Here is a 19270-nt window from a genome sequence, read left to right as displayed (position 1 = left end):
TCAGTGGGTGCTGGATGTCCTGGACCGGGGGTATCGGATCGAGTTTCTGTCCCCTCCGCCTCCCTCGGGTGTAGTGCGGACTCCGACTCCCTTGTGCCACTCCCGTCGCCAATCCTTGAGGGACGGTGTTCAGGCCCTGTTTTTCAAGAACGCTATTGTTCCCGTTCCCTGGTTGGAGTGGGGTCTGGGGACCTATTCGATTGTTTTCCTGGTGCCGAAAGTCGGGGGGTTCCGGCTTGTCATCAATCTCCGGAGTCTGAACCTATTTGTGAAGAAGATCCCGTTCAAGATGGAGACCTTGCAGCGAGTGGTCCCGCTGATTCAGGCCGGATGGGTGTTTACTACTCTGGATCTCCAGGACGCCTACCTTCATGTGCCGGTGGCCCGGGAGGATCAGATGTTCCTGCGTTTCTGCCTGGAGGGTCATCATTGGCAGTTCTGTGTCCTTCCGTTTGGTCTCCGGTCCGCTCCCTGAGTGTTCACCAAGGTGGTTGCTCCTTTGGTGGCCCTTCTTCACCTCCGGGGGGTGTCTGTGTTCCCCTACCTGGACGATTGGCTGCTCCAGGCTCCCTCCCCAGAGGTCATGTCTCAGCACCTTTCATTGACCATCCTTACGCTAGAAAGACATGGTTTTCTGGTGAACTTTCCAAAGTGCCAGCTTGTTCCTGCCACTCGACGGACTTTCATTGGGGCCATCTTCGACTCCGTCCTGGGCAAGGTGTTCCTGCCGGATTCTCGGATTCGGCGTCTTCAGTCCCTGTTGCGGATCTTGTTGTCCCAGGCTACGGCCCCCCTTCTTCAGTGGCTCGAGGTTCAGGGTTATATGGCCGCTACTGTCTTCACGGTGCCCTGGGCCAGGGTTCATCTGCGGCCTCTGCTGTGGCATGTTCAGCGTTGGGTGCCGTTTCCAGTTCAGGACTATGCTCTGTCTGTGCCTGTGTCCTTGGGGGTGGTGTCGGATCTCCAGTGGTGGCTGGATTCCGCGAATCTCTCGAAGGGGATGTGGATTCGCCTGCCGCCCCCTTTGGTGTTGACGACGGATGCCAGTGCGGCCGGTTGGGGGGCCACGTTGGGACAGTGGTCTGTTCAGGCTCGCTGGCTCCGGATGGAGTCCCGTCGCTCGTCCAATTGGAGGGAACTGTCTGCTGTGGCCAGGGCTCTTCGTTTCTTCCATTCCCGTCTGCTGGGGTGCAATGTCCTGGTGAGGTCAGACAACACCGTGACTGTGGCTTACATCAACCACCAGGGCAGTACTCGCAGCCCTTCCTTGAATTTAGTGGCTTGTGCGATTGCAGGTTGGGCGGAGCGTCATCTTCTGGCTCTCTCGGCTCAGCATATCCGGGGGGTAGACAATGTGGTGGCGGACGCCTTGAGTCGCAGGTTTCCATCTTCCCTCTCCCTGTGTCTCTCCCCCGGGGTGTTCCGGTTGATCTGTCGGAGGTTCGGGACTCCCAGGCTGGACTTGTTTGCCTCCCGGGCGGATGCTCAACTCCCCCTGTTTTGTTCTCGGACCCCGGAGTTGGGTGCTTGGGGGGTGGAGGCGTTGTCTCTTCGGTGGCCCCCTTGGTTGCTGTACGCCTTCCCCCCCTTCCCCCTGATTCCTGCCTTCTTGCTGAAGGTCCAGAGGTTGGGTGCCCAGGTGGTAGCGGTCTTACCTCACTGGCCGCGGAGGTCCTGGTTCCCTTTGTTGTTGAACCTGGCGGTGGGCCCTCCTTGGATTCTGCCACGTTATCCGTCTCCCCTGAGGTCCCCCTCCCCTTCCCTCCTGGTCCCTCTCACCTTGGCGGTTTGGAGGTTGAACGGTTGTCGCTTGGGGTCCGGGGTTTGCCTGATCACCTCATCTCTGTGATGCAAGGGTCTCGTAGGGGTTCCACTTTGTCCTCCTACTCTAAACATTGGGCTTCTTTCTCCTCTTGGTGTGCGGGGCTTGATCTCTCTCCTGTCTCTTGTCCTATCGCTTCCATTCTGCAGTTTTTCTTGGATGGGTTTCAGAAGAAATATGCCTTGTCTACTCTGAGGGGCCAGTGGGCTGCTCTTCGGGCTTTCCGGGATCCGGCTTCTCTTCCTCCTGCGGATGGTTTGTTGGTTTCCCGTTTGTTCCGGAGTTTCTCTCTGTCATCTCCTTCTTCCCGCTCTCCGGTTCCTCCTTGGGATCTCTCTTTGGTCTTGGGTGCTCTGCAGTCTGCTCCTTTTGAGCCATTGGAGTCGGTTGACCTTAAGTTTCTGTCTTTTAAGGTGGCGTTTTTGGTTGCTGTGACTTCTGCCAGGCGGTTGGGTGAACTCACTGCTTTGCGTTGTTCTCCTCCCTTTTTGCGTTTCTTGGATGACGCGGTGGTCCTTTCTTTGGATCCTGGTTTTGTTCCCAAGATTCGTTCTCGGTTTCATTGCTCTCAGGAGTTGATTCTTCCTTCTTTCTGTCCTTCTCCTTCTTCCCCTGCTGAGTTGTTACTTCACTCTTTGGATGTGCGGCGTGCTTTATCCCTTTATGTTGCACGGTCTGCGGGGTTCCGTTCCTCGGACTCCCTTTTTGTGACTTTTGGTTTGGCTGGTCAGGGTAAAGCTGCGTCTCGGCTTACTCTTGGTCGCTGGATCAAGTCTGTTATTTCTTTGGCTTATCAGGGATCTGGTTTGCCTTGCCCTTCTGGTGTTCAGGCCCATTCCACTAGGGGTGTTTCTGCTTCCTGGGCTGCTTTTCATGGGGTTTCCCTTGATGAAATCTGTCGGGCTGGGACGTGGGCCTCTGAGTCTACTTTTGTGAGGCACTATCGCTTGAATTGTGCTCTGTCTGACCGACCCAATTTCGGTAGTGGTGTGTTGCGTGCTGTGGAGGTTGTTCCGCCTCCCTGATTCTGTGTTTTTTCATTAAACATATTTTTGCTGCACGCCTCTTTGTGTTCGGTCTCTGTTTTCTGTGTGGTTTGCCAAAGGCCTGTTGTTGGGGGTGCTTTGGTATGCCTCATTAGTGATGACTGGGTCGAGGACGAGGGACGTAGAGGTAATGCTATGATTACTTACCGGTAATCCCCATTACTCTTAGTCCTACTCGTCCTCCACCCAGTCATACTTCCCGCCCGCCCTCCCTGTCCAGGCCTTTGTTGCTTGGTATGTCAGGATGTGCTTTTGGTTGGCTGGGTTCTTATAGCCCCTGACGGGAGGGTGGGTGGAGCCTAAAAAGCGTTTCCTGTTTTGTTTCCTGTCTTGTGGAATACCTCATTAGTGATGACTGGGTCGAGGACGAGTAGGACTAAGAGTAATGGGGATTACCGGTAAGTAATCATAGCATTAGTGTGCAAGCGTGAGCACGTGAATATATATCTGTAATGTTGTCTGGCTCCTGGTGTAAAAGGGCGTTGGTTATCTGTTTAAGACGATTTTTCTAGTACATTATTGTAACTTTTATTTGCAAAATTCACTAAACCTACATTGTTTTTCGTTTCCTGCTATATTAATGACACCTATTAGCATGAATCTTATACTTAGATGTTAAAAGTTTCAAGTGGAGTGCAGCATTTTATACGCATCTCTGTTGCATGTTGAAACAACAGAAGATTTTCTGAACTGCCACAAAGTCTGAAAGGGCTAATTTACTCACACAGAGACTCCACTCACTCTCACACACACACTCCCAAATATATTCACTCTCAAATACACTCACTTCCAAACATACTCACTCTCAAATACACACGCTCACTCTCAAATACACACGCTCACTCTCAAATACACACGCTCACTCTCACATACACATGCTCACTCTCACATACACACACTCTCTCACACACACACTCTCTCCCTCACACACTCTCTCTCTCACACACACTCTATAACACACTCTGTCTCTCTCACACACTCTCTCTCACATTCACACTCTCACACACTCTCTCTCTCACTCTCTCACTCACTCACTCTCTCACTCACTCACTCACTCACTCACTCTCTCTCACACACTCACTCTCTCTCACACACTCACTCTGGTGCTGGCTGGGTATGATACTCTGTGATATCAACTCTTGACCATTTTTATGGAGTTCCTGGTGAACCTGTTTCAAGGTTCGGGAACCTCTACTCACACCAGGTACTTCGGGTTTCGAAGGGCAGGCTTAATACTCAGAACCATATGTTAGCGAATCAATGTTTAAATACGCTTCACAGAGGCTCATAAACGTTTTGGGGTCGGTTGAGGAAGGGGTCATTACTCTATGTTTACTTGTCAGGTATCACCTCGTCAGTTGTTGCAGTATCTCATCCATCAGAAAATGACACTATTTCTGATAGCTGATGATGCTCAGGGACGATCTTTTGGCATGGTTACCTTATTGCTTTTTGTAGGGCGCTTGCACTCATTAGTAGCATTTTACAGTGACTGCGATGTAACATGTATTTTGCATCCACCGCCCCATCCTTTAAAGTGATTGCTCTAAGTCACACATAGTGTAGTTAATAGCCACTGCAAAGAAATTGTTCACAAGTTGCTTTACACAAAGTGTTATGTTTAGCTTTTGCCTACACAGAGCTTGCAAAATCTCTTGTGGCAGCAATAACAACAAAACAAGCATTGGCATAGCCAATAGGTCTTGCCTTTGGGACCTTATAAGTGTTTAGTTATCCAGCACAATATCCTTGGTGCAACAACATCAAGTGTTGCATGGCTAAACACTTATAAGGTCCCAAACGCGAGACCTATTGGCTATGCCAATTCTTGTTTTTAAATGCAGCCTGTTTTACTGAAGGGAAAACAGGATACATTAAAAAAAATGAAAATGAAACGTTTCAGTTTCATTTTTTAAGATCAGGCAGTGGTCCCTGGGGCCATTGCCTGCTCTTAAAAAACATTTTGTCTGTCATCACAAAGGGGAAGGGGTCCCCTGGGGAGCCTTTCCCGTTTGCGACTGCATTTGTAGTCGCAAAACAATTTTACTTCCCGCGGAGACTTACTATTAGGAAGGGACGCCCTTGGCACGCCCCTTCCTCTTAGCCACGCGAAAAACCTATTTTGCAAATCGGTATCTCGCAAAATAGGTTTGGAACATGCTGCAACCCTTCTTAACAGTCTCAAACGGGCCGATTTCCTGTTTGCGCTAAAAACTGTTGCACACCTGGCCCCTAGAGGAACACTGAGCACGCGGCCGAGGAATGCTTCACTACATGCACCTATTTTAATGGTTAGAAGCTTTCTGATTGGCTGTGCAGGTCTCGCACTTCTAAAATGGATGATTATACATTTTAACATAATATTGTTGCAATTTCTGTGTAATGTCCATATTCATCTCGGATAATTAAAGTTAAAAGACTTACATCGAATGGACAATGTAATAGATTGAGACGCTGATTTGTCACCGGGGTAAGTAGCTGAACACACAAGCCGCTCCATATGATGCTCTGCGGCGGGGGTGTAATTCAACAGCAACTCGGTCCTCCATCTCCCGCCCAGAAGTTCTTTGTGGTAAACGCTGACATTGCTATGAATCTTGCCCCATGCCAGGGTAGGTGGGTGGGCGGGACAGGTGTGCTCCACTGAGCAGGTGATTGTTATTGGGACCCCTTCAGTCATTGTTCGAGGGTAGGTCACTGTTGGCTGCGCTGGGGTATCTGCAGAAAACACAAACAAACACTTTTGACAAAGTTCCCGATGAAGGAGCTCCCTATGAAAGCGTGTAAGGGCCGTATGTGATGCGTGCAACAGAATCAAACAAGGCAAAGTGTATTTGAGATGACTTCACACAATGTGATTATTTTATTATTTCCATGTCAGAGCGCCATACTCCTTGAACAAAGCACTCGTTAGTGTAAACTCCGTGGTGCGCACAATTAGTAATGTCCATTTTGAATCTTTCCTCATGCAAATGTACCTCTTGGACCTCAGAATAAACGAGTCACAACCTTCACCCCTGCCTTTCAGCTTCTAGGCACAACAACAACTGGTGGCCTCCAGCCATGACGTGCTCTCAGCATCCATGTACGCAGTACGGCACGGCTGGTTCCTGCTGGGCACTGCATTGGCTCCGGTCATTCACCTCATCCCCAGTATTTGCAGGATCAGTGGGCAGAGGGCATGGCCTTCAGCCACAAAAAGTGGGTGTTCATTTGTATTCACCACTTGGTCACCATGTCCTTTGCCATGCCCTGTGGGTGTTGTATATAGGGCATGGCCTTTAGGGAAGCCCGGCTCTTAGAGACCCCAAAACTCTGCGCAGGACCCCACCTCAAATCCCCTTCCAAATTCTTACTGTGCACAACCTTTGGCCATGCTCAGCAGGACTCTGAGAAAATAATATCTTTCTGCCCTAGTGTCAGCCGGGCAAAACAAAACTGCGACCCCACAAGCTGTCACAGGGCAGTAATGACACCTTATGCACAGCACATGGCCTTAGTACCTGGAACTTATGGCTGTGCTTATCAAGTGACCAATGCGTGACTTGGCTTTTGGCTGCATTCTGCGACTTGTGTATCTGCAGGAGTACTGACTGGGTTTGGCCCTTGGGTGGGAGTATTGCTTTCTCGTGCATTCAATAGAATATATGACCTTAGGGAGTCCAGTGTAGCTTCCTCCCCCTTGACCAAGCTGCACACATCTTACTGAGATCAAAGAACTGTACAATATGGGTTTTTAAAGGTTCATGAAGGCTCTTCATAACACTGAGAAGAATTTCCCAAAAAGCTTTTTCAGTAGCTGCTGCTGCAGATAGGACCACTATGCCCCAGTTCTAACTGGAATTGCAAACTGGGACTGGCCATCGGCCAAATTCTTCTCAGTACAAACTGGTACCAATGCAGACTTCGAGTTAGGCCTATAGATAAGTAAAGTATTTGTCTGTAGATGTAGTTTGCTTACTAATGGATCATTTTAACATTTGTTTCTGTGGAAAAAGGCATCTTCAAGCTCCTTATAGCTCTCCAGACGGAAGAGGTTTTTCACACTCACCTGACATCATCTTACATCAAAATGGCGAATGGAACAAGCGGTCAACCCTGAACAGTCAGGCAGACTACACATCCTTCCATGCTTTGTAGACGTTTGCAGACCTCTGTACACTTCAAACACCTTCTCGTCGGGATATACACAAGTTTTCTTTTGAAACCTACTGTAATGCTCCTGAATATGAAATAAGTACACAGAAGAAATGTGTTTCTGTAGGTACACCAATTTGGTTTCCAGCACATTTTTTGATAGTTTTTTTCCTAAAAAAAAAGTATATGGAAATCAAAAGTTCGAAATAACATATTGAGCCTCTCATAAATGTTGACCGTTTCACAATCTGCTCAAAACTTTCAGATCGAGCAAAAGTGAGGGTTGGTTTTTAAAAACTTCAATGAATGCTGTCCTCTCTACCACTGGGAGGTAACCCCCCTTTTTACTCATTTTCCCATCGATTGAAATGCTTACTCTAGCCCGGCGATCCTGCATGTGGGAAGGTCCAGGGCACGGCGTGATTTAGTTTATGAAAATTAAATACAGATCGGGCGTGAAAGCTCGAGGGAAATACTTAAAATGGTGACTTATAGCCCTAGTGGCAGCTGGCAGCATGGTTTAGGGGTCAGGATGGGAGAATGTCTTGCCCATTGTCAACATTACCCTGGAAGAGACAGGACAATGTATGAGAGATGGAGAATTGAGCAGGTCACTGTTGGAGATAAAGCAGAATTGTAGAGACCTCACGCCTCGCTCCAGGCCAGTGAGACTCACACATTTGAAGTCTGTGTTAAAATGTCACTCATAACAGGCTAAATGCCGCACATTGCGAGAAGGGCTAAACAATGACATTGAAATGCAACTCTTTTCAGCACTTTGCTGTAGAGCAGGCCCGGGCTGCTACGGAGGCATCAGAAAGTAATCCCACCCATGTTGAAGTCCATCTTTTTATATTTATTTTGATTTATTTGATCATTTTGTTGGAAACTTGTCATGTTGTTCCTCATGTTCAAGTTTGTGTGTCATCGCTTTCTATGATGTCATCAGATATGCTAATTAGTTCTTGCTCCTAAGACTTCTCAAAACTTGAGAGAGCTCTGGGACTCCATGTGCCTGTTTGTAATCAGTGCGGAGGGGTTTAATTACTGCAGGAGCCGGGCTGCCAGGGTACATGAATGATAAGACCATCCCTTATTTTTAGCATGAAAAGAACACACTTTATGCATCAAGAGTGGATTGATGGAACTGAGTATACAGTAACATTTTTCAAATAACATGGAGAGAATTACTTGTATATTTAAAAATAATTAACTTCCAGGGAGTTACTAGTTACAATATGTTGAATTAAACGACACGGGTCAATTCTCACCCGTTAGGCCTTGTTGGAGCAATATCACTAGCTGCAGATGGAACAGGGGGCATACTTACCAGGTAACTGTCGGAGCACGGCGTTAAGCCAAGAATGCTAACGCCACGCTGCAACAGTTTCCAAACACAGGGATGCTCCGTATTCACAAGAATGCAGGTCACCCCTGCCTTTCCCTTAGTAATTTTAAAGAATTCCCATAGTCATTATGACAGAAGTGTGTGGAGTCCACCACATCTTGATCGGGGAGTCCACACACAGATGACGCCATGAAAGGACAAACCTGAAGGTTAAAATCACCTGCCAAATGGAATAGGCACATGGCGACTATATGTAGTGCATCGAAACTGTAGAGATATTGTAAATGTATTTATTTATTTCAGAATTTGTATTGCGCATAGCTGCCCCAGCAACGGGGCGTCCCAGGGCCGCCAAAGACCGAGGCCGTGGGCCTAGGAGGAGACTTAAAATTAGACAGGGAAGAGCCAGGTTTTTATGGCTCTGCGAAAAGCAAGGTGGTTCTGGATCCCTCTGATGGAAACAGGGAGCGAATTCCAGAGTTTCGCAGCGAGACTACGGAAAGAGCGGCCACCCGCTCTAGCTTTCAGAACTCGAGGAATGCAGACCAATGCTTGGTCAGCAGATCTAAATCAACTGCTAACTTGTGGGATCTTGACTGTGTGAATCGATTTTGTATAGATGTAACTAACAAAAAGGGTTAAAAAAAAAAAGTCACCAGCCCGAAGAATCACATAATTGGAATTAGTAGAGCAGAGGAAAACTTCTAAGCCAGAATCAACAGCATGAACCACCTTTCTACATGTTGAATCAAATACGTTATTATAAGTTGATCCGGACCAAATCACTCCCTCCCTTAATAGTAAGCCACATGACCTGGGAATGAAGTCCGACCAATAGGCTCTTTTTAGCAATTACAGGGAGCCTTTTAGAGATTAAAATCTGTAAACCTCCTTTGGCTCGCCAAGCACAGGAGGGTCTCGCGCCTAGGAAATGTGAGGAAAACCTCTCAACATGCACTCTACATGTTTCCTGTAAGCAAAGTACATCAAAGGCAGATATAATACATACCGACTCAAGACTTCCTATTTTGTTCGATAACCCTCCAACATTCCATAATGCAAAATGGTAACAACCGTCTATGCCCTTGTTGGCGGTCCTTATGGCTAGGGTAGTAAGGGGCGAGCACCTAAGGCTAAGATTATCAACACATTTAATATTAGTAGAAGTGTCAATGCTATGAGTGGACCTATGGGATCCACTGGTATTGTGGTATCCCTTTGCAAGCAACCCAGGAATTGGTTCATAAGCTCCAATGGCACTACAATGGTCTCTCCCAGCCAGTTCGATGGTGGGTGCATCTATCCCCGCATTAGCCACCTTTCCTCCTTTGAAGGCTTCCCTACCTGACCTCGCGATAGAACTACTTTGCGTGAGTCAATCATTATCATGGAGAGAACTCAACACCTGGAACTTATTGGACATAGTCAAAGGGGAAAACAAGCATGTGACTCGACCAGACCATCTCTGAGACTAATAGCTCACTATGTGTGTTCTATCAGAAGGACGTACATGGCGATAAAAAAAAGCCCAGTGGGTACAGAGCCATCGTTCTAGCAAACGGGGAGGGCAAATATGATTTAGCCAAACTATCTCTGGGATAACTAGGATGGCAAAAATGTATGATAATACAATCCCCTTTAAGACTTTTTCTGATTGGCCCAACCCACCCCACTCTCCTAACTAAAAAATGTAGATGTTCACGCTCCGTGAGTAATTGAAGGTTTATATTCACCCAGTGCACAACTTTGCTCTTCAGGCTTGCTCTAGATCCCTGTTGTGTTTTCAGATTGAGTACGTTGACCAAGACGGCCACAAATGGGCAGCATGCAGGTGGCAAGTTAATTATTGTGGGGTCACAAGGGAACGATTGGTCGTTAAAGGCAGCAGGGCTCACCCCTGAGTTAGGCAGGTTCAACAAGTTCAATTGCTGATGGTCTAAGAGGGAAGGATAATTCCTATGTTGATTAACTGTAGCTGTTGGCTGCACAAGTGGGGTGCCAGGAATGGGGGAATAGAAGTAGAAGTAGTCCCCCAACACATACCTAGGTCCAGACACACCCACAGGGGGCCCAATAGAGCCACCACCCCTGGAGGATACCCCAAAAGGTTGCCTCGAGGATATTAAATTAGTGGCAGAGCAAATCTCATCTAGGGTTGTAGGTGGGGGTACCACTATATTAGTGCTGGCATTAGCTGTGCTTCTGATAACCATAATACTACATAGTAACGTTACTTTATCGATTTTCTCTTCCAGATGTTCCAATTTCTCCTTAAGAGGTAGAACCAAATCCTTGATGACAACAAAGTTACATTACGCAGTTCAGGGCCCCAACAAGATTAATCCATAGAAGCAGGATGGTCATTGGTCCTGTCAAAAGTTTGTACTATCGGGGGCGTGGCTTGGACGCCGAGGGAAGATGGCGGATCTCCGTTAGCTCCGCTTGGACGCGGTGCTATGTAGCTGTGTGGAAGGCTTCCCAGCGAGCTGCGGTTGCTGTCTCCAGAAGAATTTGCCAGCGGAACATGTCGTGATCCGGAATTGCCCTTCGTCGGCTGTTTTTATCATTCCTTTCACCCGGAGACGTGGCGGTTTGATTCCTGAGGTAATACTCGGCGGCCGCCATTTTGTATAGCGGCGCCCGTATCTTATTCCTGCAGCACCGCGCACGCACTTCCTGGATTTTTCTCCGAGAGGGAGTCTGTTCTAAGTTCAACAGTTGCCACTATCCCCTGGCCATGCTTGTTCTGTACCGTTTTTCTCTCAGGAGAAGGTTTCATAATTCTGTCTTTTCTTCAGAGGAGCCGTGATTAACCCCTATGTTCCGGTATTTTCAGAGCTACAGGCTGGAGGCGATACAGCTTTACTTATTTTATTTGTTCTAAGGTGATGCTGTAATGGCTCTATGAGACTCTTCGTCAAATTTTACAACGTATGAGAGAATTACGCATACTCTTTCCCGCCAAGAAGGTGTCTAGTCAACTTGCCAAGATGTCTAGTGACTCCCATCCTCCAAGCAAACCGTCTTTTTCTGGCGCAAAGCCCAAAAGGCAGAAGAATGATCCGCCTTCACCTATTCTTTCGTCACAAAGCCCAGTTCTAGATAGTATACTAGAGGAAGTGCGTGGTCTTCAACCCTTTATGGTCGCCACAAACGAAAAATTGCAACAAATAGAGGACCGATGGATTGTCATGGAAGGTAGGGTGACTGAGTTAGAACAGCGCGTCAGTGACGTTCAAGATGTTGCCACAAAAATACCGTTATTAGAACAAGAGATTCACAAACTAAAGCTCCATACTGAGGACTTGGAGAATCGTAATCGAAGGAATAACCTCCGTCTTTTTGGCTTGCCAGAGAATATTGAGGGTCCTGATATGTTGCTTTTCCTTCGAAAATTCCTTCATGATCTCTTGGGCCTTCAGTCATCTACACCCTTGAATATACAGAGAGCTCACCGCTTAGGTCGCCTTCAACCGAATTCCACCAAACCTCGTGGTATTATCATGCTTTTTCTGGAGTTTACAGAACTTATGACTGTACTTAAAGCAGCTAAACTTAAACGTCACCTATCATGGTCTGGACACAATATCTTTATCTCACAAGATGTCTCTAATGCGACCAACGCTCGACGCAAAGAATTCCTTGCATTGCGTCCACAAATGAGACACTTGAACGTCCAGTATGGCATACTCCATCCCTCCATCTGCAAGATCACCCACGACGGCCAGACAAGATCTTTTGATGACCCGGGAAAATTGAAACTGTTTCTTAATAACATCTCCTCTCGGAATATGGACACAAATCATTGAGTGCTTCTTTTTGACTGCCTTAGTGTGGTGTTCTCAACAGCTTTTTTCTGGTTACCTTAGATACTTTGTATACATAGTTTTCAGTATGCTCTATTGCTTATTGTATGTTTGTTAATCACGTTTCTTCTTCTTCGTTATTGGCTCTTACCTGTTCAATTCTTTCTTCTTTCCCTCATATCGTCCTGTCTTTGCTCCTTTCTTACAATTACCAGGTTTATTCCTGCTTCCAATCTTATCCATGTGGTATTTACCGCTGTCTTCTCTCCGGTCTCATCACGCTCCAACTTCACTTTTTTATTGATGTCTTTCAGGTCTGGACTCTCTTCCTTGACCTGTTTTCCTTCTCTGCTTTCCTATACTCCCTACGTCTGCTTACCTTCTTTCCTTCCCCTGCTCTTTCTCACACTTCCTTACTTCAGTCTTCCTTTGGTTGGTGCGTCACTCTTTTTCTCTTTCGAGATTTCCCATGTTTCCTCTTTGCTTTTTTCCCTTCATTTCTCCTTGGTTGTGGCGTTTTTAGACCTCTCTTTATTTATTACATTGCCATAGGCTTGTTCATTTTTCTTAGTAATGTGGTTTTATGTTTTGTTGCTTCCTTTTGTAACCTCTATGCGCATTTTGTCTTCCAGTGTCATTTTGTCTTTGAAGTATTCTCACACCATGTGTATCTCATTCCCCTGACCCTCGCGTATGTGTAATTTTGTTACGTGGAACGTCCGTGGTCTTGGAAATCCTGTTAAAAGACAAAAGGTAATTTCTCATTTATCTAAACTCAACTCTCAAATTTCCTTTCTTCAAGAAACTCATTGTAATGATGTCGAGTCGCTGAAATTAAAAAGGCAGTGGGTGGGCCAAGTTGTTTTTTCCCCTGCTGTTAACAAAAAAGGGGGGGTTGCCATATTGTTCCACAAAACCTTATCTGTGCAAATTATTTCCTCTCAAAATGATGATGCAGGTCGATGGGTAATGGCCAAGATTGTTTTATACAATAAAACGCTAGTTTTGTTAAACATTTATGGCCCTGTGAAACCGGATCCAAAATTCTGGAATGATATCAAAATTCTCCTCTCCACTGCTGACTCTCCTAATATTATTGTAGCAGGCGACTTTAATCAGTGGTTGGATCCTTTTTCGGATCGCTTATCAAAGTACAAATTTCAACCGGATAAGACCCATAAATCTTTTCAATCGGCCATTGCCTCTCGCCCAATGTATGATGTCTGGAGAACCTGTAACCCTGATTTGTTGGAATATACGTTCTTTTCTAATGTACACCAAACCCGATCCAGAATTGATTATATCTTGGTTAGCAAATCCCTTCTTCCAACTATCCAAAAATCTGAAATTGGCTCTATCTTTATCTCAGATCACGCCCCTGTCTATGCTGTTTTTGACCTTTCACTTACCTCCACCAAATTTAATCGCTGGAAGTTTAACACTCACCTGTTATCGGATACAGTTTATCTTAAAGAAGCCACCTCCTTTATTAATGAATTTTTTACCTTTAACAACCCATCAGACACTTCCATTCCTAACAACTGGGATGCCTTTAAGGCGGCTCTCCGTGCTTTCACTATTTCCTTTGTGTCCCGGAAAAAGAAGGCCAATGTGAAAAAGTATGAGGACCAATTACAACAGCTGAAAAAATTAGAGCATGACTATTTCTCCTCCAAAAATGCTGACTCACTTAAGAATTTAATTACAGCCAAAACCAACCTTAACAAAATTGCGACTGTTGATGCCTGCAATGTTTTACTTAGAATTAAGTCTAAATTTCACGGAGGGCAAAATAAAGCAGGTAAAATGCTAGCGAATTACTTAAAAGTTCGCTCTGAACGTAAGTCCATTGGTCCGATCATGGATGAATCCACCAATAATCTGGTGTCCTCTGATGAGGAAATTGCAGCGGTCTTTCATGACTACTATCGATCTCTTTATTCAGATGATACATTCCCTTCCTCTCATAACCTCGATAAGTTTTTCTCTGGACTTCCTGCTCCCCCGTCTCTGAATGCTGAGTTTTCCGCTTTAGAGACGGATATTACTTTACAAGAGATACTTACTGCCCTACAAGCTTTAAAGAAGTCAAAAGCCCCTGGTCCGGACGGATTACCGGTGGAGTTTTATTGTACTTTCAAATCTTTGTTTGTCCCTAAATTATTGCAGCTGTTTAATTCCTTCATTGCTGATGCGAAAGCATCTGGCTCCTTTATGGATGCCTTGATCGTCATTATCCCTAAGCCTGATAAGGACCACTCTTTCTGTAAAAATTTTCGCCCAATCTCCCTAATCAATTATGACTGCAAGATCTTCGCTAAGATTATTGCGTCTCGGCTTGACTCTATCATACCCCTTCTGATCAAGACTGACCAGGTGGGTTTTGTCAAAGGTAGATTGGCTTCCGATAATGCTAGAATGTTCATGAACATCCTGTCCCACGGTAAAAATTATAAAGATCCTCTGGCTGCTTTGTCTCTGGACGCTGAAAAAGCATTCGATCGTATAAATTGGCAGTTTATGTTTCATACCCTACAATGGTTTGGTTTTGGCCCCAATTTTATTTCTTTTATCAAACTGTTATACTCATGTCCGAGGGCTAGTATTTTTGTTAATAACCAATTTTCTCAATTTTTTCCCCTAACTAGAGGCACCAGACAAGGTTGTCCTCTCTCCCCATTACTTTTTATCCTGTGTTTGGAACCCTTCCTTGAGCGTATTAGAACCAATCCCAAAGTTAAAGGTTTTGCCTCTGCTTCTGTTGAAACTAAAATATCTGCCTACGCGGATGATATATTGGTATACATGTCCAATCCTAGTGAATCCCTTTCCCCTTTTTTAGAGGAAGTCCGCCTTTACTCTTCCATTTCTGGGTACAAACTTAACCTATCCAAAACGGAGGTTCTCCCTTTAAATTCGTTATGTTATCAATTTATGTTTGCGGATACTGCCTTTGCATGGTGTCCTTCCAAAATTAAATACCTTGGCATTTGGTTTGCCTGTAATATAGCGGATACTATTAAATTTACTTTTAACGCACTAATGAATAAATTGAAATCTCTTCTCCTCGTGTGGTCCCCCTTATTTTTATCATGGTGGGGTAGACTAGATACTATTAAGATGATGGTCACTCCTCATATCCTTTACACGGTTTCTATGCTCCCTGTCAAAATCCCTAACACATTTCTTTCCCAATTAAACTCTCTATGTATTAAATTTTTGTGGAACGATAAACATTCCCGCATTGCTTTGAACAAACTTATTCGCCCCAAAGAAGAGGGGGGAGTGCGCTTTCCTAATTTTAAAGTATACCACTCTGCTTTCTTGATTAAACAATCTTTCTCATTGGCCTTCGATTTCGGGGATACGCCTATTCCTCGTTGGATTATCTTTGAGCGGTCGCTTCTAAAAGAGTTTCAGTTTCAGCATGTTACATTTATGTCCAACTGCACCTTTTTGTCTAAAAGCCCTGTATTTAAATACTCCCGTGAATTGCTGTGCAATACATTTCTTAAAGACCTATCCCCTATCCAATGTTTTTTAACCTCCACCCTATGGTATAACAAATTTCTTAAATATAAAGGTAGATCTTTCTATTACAAATACTGGAAGGAAAAGGAGATCTTGTTTGTGCATCAGTTTTTGAATGGGTTTTCTATCATCTCCTTCCAAGAACTTCAGACACGATATCAGCTCCCTGACTCCTTTTACAAGGAATACATTATTATCTCTAATGCTATACAAACCCAATTAGCTACTTACTCTCTCCCATCAGTTTCACCCCCTTTAATACCCTCTTCACCATTATACTCTCTATTCCCGGCGCATAAACTTAAAGCTGCCACTGTTTTAAGTTATTGTTATCTAATGCCAATGTTCGCTCTAAATCCAACATTGAGAGTGCATGGGAAATGGACCTATCCATCTCTCTTTCTATTGATAGTTGGGACAAATTATGGTCGAAATTATTTAAAGTTTCGGCTGCAGCCAGGATAACCCAATCTCTGTTTTTTCTGTATCATAGAGCCATTATTACTCCTGTTGCTATTTGTAAGTTTTCCCCTACATCTTTGCTGGTCCTGCTCTACCGAAACTGATACATTAGTTCATCAGTTATATGAATGTGCATCTGTTCTATCTTTTTGGAATTCAATTTGGAATGTATGCATGTCAGTTTTCAACTTTAATGCAACCTTAACTTTTGTAAATATCCTTTTAGGTTCTTTAGCTCCTGATATGGAAACTGTTTTACCTAGTTCTAGGTTATTTGATCTTTTTATTGCATTAGCATTTAAAGTGATCCTGTCTGCATGGAAAGACAATTCTAAACTGTCGTCAATTACTTGGTGGAATTTTATTTGTGACGAACATAGGATTGCTTCCGTTTCCTCCTCTTCTGTTTCCCAAAAAATCAAAGCTGATCTTCTTTGGCTCCCTTTTACTACTTATCTTTCCTCGCACCCTCCCATGTGATAATTCATTTTCTTTTCATTTTCTTCTCTCTCTGGCTTTCTTTTTTCTCTTTCCCTCTCTTCTCTTTGGTCTTTCCTCTTTTCTTTCCCCCTTTTCCTCCTATCCCATTTACCAGTGCCTTTTCCTTAAATTACCTTATTATTGATCCGTTTTTGTCTGCCCAGTTATTGTAAACCAATTTTGTTTATATATTATTTCCTTATGGCGCTATATTGGAATATTTGTTTATTGTATCATTTGTTTTTCTTTTTCTTTTTTACTCTGAAAATTCAATAAAAATTTCTTAAACAAAAAAAAAAAAGTTTGTACTATCGATATAGAAGAATTTGGACTGGCAGACACCACCCTCTTAGGCTTTCTCTTGCATTTGGCTACTGGCAACCATATCACAGAAGCATGGGCCAGAGGGGAAGAGGCTACCTCTGGTGCTATAACAGACTCCTGTGAAATATTACGGGTCAACGCCTCATTACTAGCATACGGTCCAGTGGTGGATGGTACACCTATCAAATCAGGTTCTCCGGTAGTTTCTGCCTGCTATACCCTAGGATAAATGGAGTTCAGCCAGGTCAATCTCTTTGGAAATAACTCCCACAGCTCGGGCTAAAAATTAGTCAGTAGTGGTACGTTTTGTGTTCACTGCTTCCTTGAATCCTCCAGCCTTGCATTTTTCCATGTTGTCAATGGGAGATACAATTAAGCTCGATTGATTCCATTGGCACCTTTAATTAAAAGATATTAAAATACTGCTCATTAAAACTTATTAAAACTAGGACTAGTCAATGTTAACCAGGGTCCACTTACTTCCTGAGGTAGATGAAGAGTATGAGGGGTCCTACTATTCTGACATTGCAATACTGTCACACCACATCCAGGAGGCAAGTAATCCTTGAAGTCGTAAGGGTAGGCCCAGCCTAGTCCAGTCGCAGATGGGCAGAGATGACTGGGCATGTCCCACATGTGTCCCAGGCTGCGGGACTCCTCTAGAGGATTTATGGTGCTCTGGCGCCTCCCGTCACTGCCGCAGCCTCCAGGAGGGAAATGCTGAGGCTGCTGTAGTTCTCTCCCCCCAGCAGGCAACCAGGGTCCATGACTGCCGCAGGCAGAAAACAACGTTCCGGAGAGGTGGAGTCAAAAATGGGTCAACATGTTTCCTGCCATAAATGAAGCGAAAGATGATCTGTGACTATTCATTAGGACATTATAATATCCTAATCTACAAGGATCTGGGACAGAAATCCTAATTGGCAAAGTTCCTAATCCAATGTACCACCTATAAAGTGTGGATGAACTGGACTCTCTTACTGAAATTGTCATGAAGAGACAGAAAAAAAGGAAAAATTCCAACTCTATTCAGGAAATGCTCAGGCCCCTGAGATATTGCAGAGACAAGGAATTGCGTTGTGTGCGGTCTGGTCTAATGCGCGGTCACTGCTGGATAACCTACCCCATCTCTGCAATCCTGGAGGTGAGGAAAAGTTTTGGGAAACCATGTCCTTGGTGACATGAAGGAGAATGGTAAAAAGCTTGCAGATCCTTGTGCCCGGATCACTGACAGAATATCGAGGAGCTAAATATCGACCTGCAAAAATATTGGTGACAAAATATCGACTACAAGAATATCGAATTCCTATCTACAAACAGGTAAGTAAAAAAATATTGAATCCAAAATATCGTTGTAAATAATATAGTTTGTTAAAATATCGAATTTTTTAAATGTCTTAAAAGTAATGTAAAATTTATGAAATAATAAATATAATTAACTAAAACATCATTAAAAATACTTAAATAACCTTAAAATGAATAAATAATTAATGTAAGTTGAAAAAAATAACCATGCATTTTTATTTTTTAATACATATATATTAACTTAATATTATGAAAAAATATTCAATATTTTTAGCGTAGGATAGCAGGAGGGTAAAATTTACTGTTCCCACTCCAGTGAGTGCAACAGTAGGGAAAGCGTTGGATAGCGGGAGGGTAAAAGTTACTATTCCCACTCCAGTGAGTTCAACAGTAGGGAAAACGATGGATAGCGGGTAGGTAAAAATTACTATTCCCACTCCAGTGAGTGCAACAGTAGGGAAAGCGTTGGATAGCAGGAGGGTAAAAATTACTATTCCCACTCCAGTGAGTGCAACAGTAGGGAAAGCGTTGGATAGTGGGAGGGTGAAAATTACTATTCCCACTCCAGTGAGTGCAACAGTAGGGAAAGCGTTGGATAGTGGGAGGGTGAAAATTACTATTCCCACTCCAGTGAGTGCAACAGTAGGGAAAGCGTTGGATAGCGGGAGGGTAAAAATTACTATTTCAACTCAACTGAGTGCAAGAGTAGGGAAAGCGTTGGATAGTGGGAGGGTAAAAATTACTATTCCCACTCCAGTGAGTGAAACAGTAGGGAAAGCGTTGGATAGCGGGAGGGTAAACATTACTATTCCCACTCCAGTTAGTGCAACAGTAGTGAAAGCGTTGGATAGCGGGAGGGTAGAAATTACTATTCCCACTCCAGTGAGTGCAACAGTAGGGAAAGCGTTGGATAGCAGCAGGGGAATTATTTAATATACCCACTCCTGCAATATAATTAACATTAATTAACAATTCATTAATTTGTAAAAAATAATTTACCTCCTACCAT

At 44.4% G+C, this 19270-nt stretch overlaps 1 protein-coding gene across 1 annotated transcript in view; it reads right to left on the bottom strand.

Moving 5' to 3' along the window:
- Positions 1-19270, bottom strand: part of LOC146809073 (B-cell receptor CD22-like) — a 261719-nt gene that overhangs the window by 182800 nt on the left and 59649 nt on the right. The window contains exon 3 of the mRNA XM_085614824.1: positions 5293-5586. Within this exon, the coding sequence (XP_085470950.1) occupies positions 5293-5586 (294 nt within the window). The remainder of the gene's footprint in view (positions 1-5292; positions 5587-19270) is intronic.

Source organism: Triturus cristatus, chromosome 7, assembly GCF_964204655.1.
Source record: "Triturus cristatus chromosome 7, aTriCri1.1, whole genome shotgun sequence".
NCBI classification, from domain to species: Eukaryota; Metazoa; Chordata; class Amphibia; order Caudata; family Salamandridae; genus Triturus; species Triturus cristatus.
This window is presented reverse-complemented; position numbering and strand designations above follow the sequence as displayed.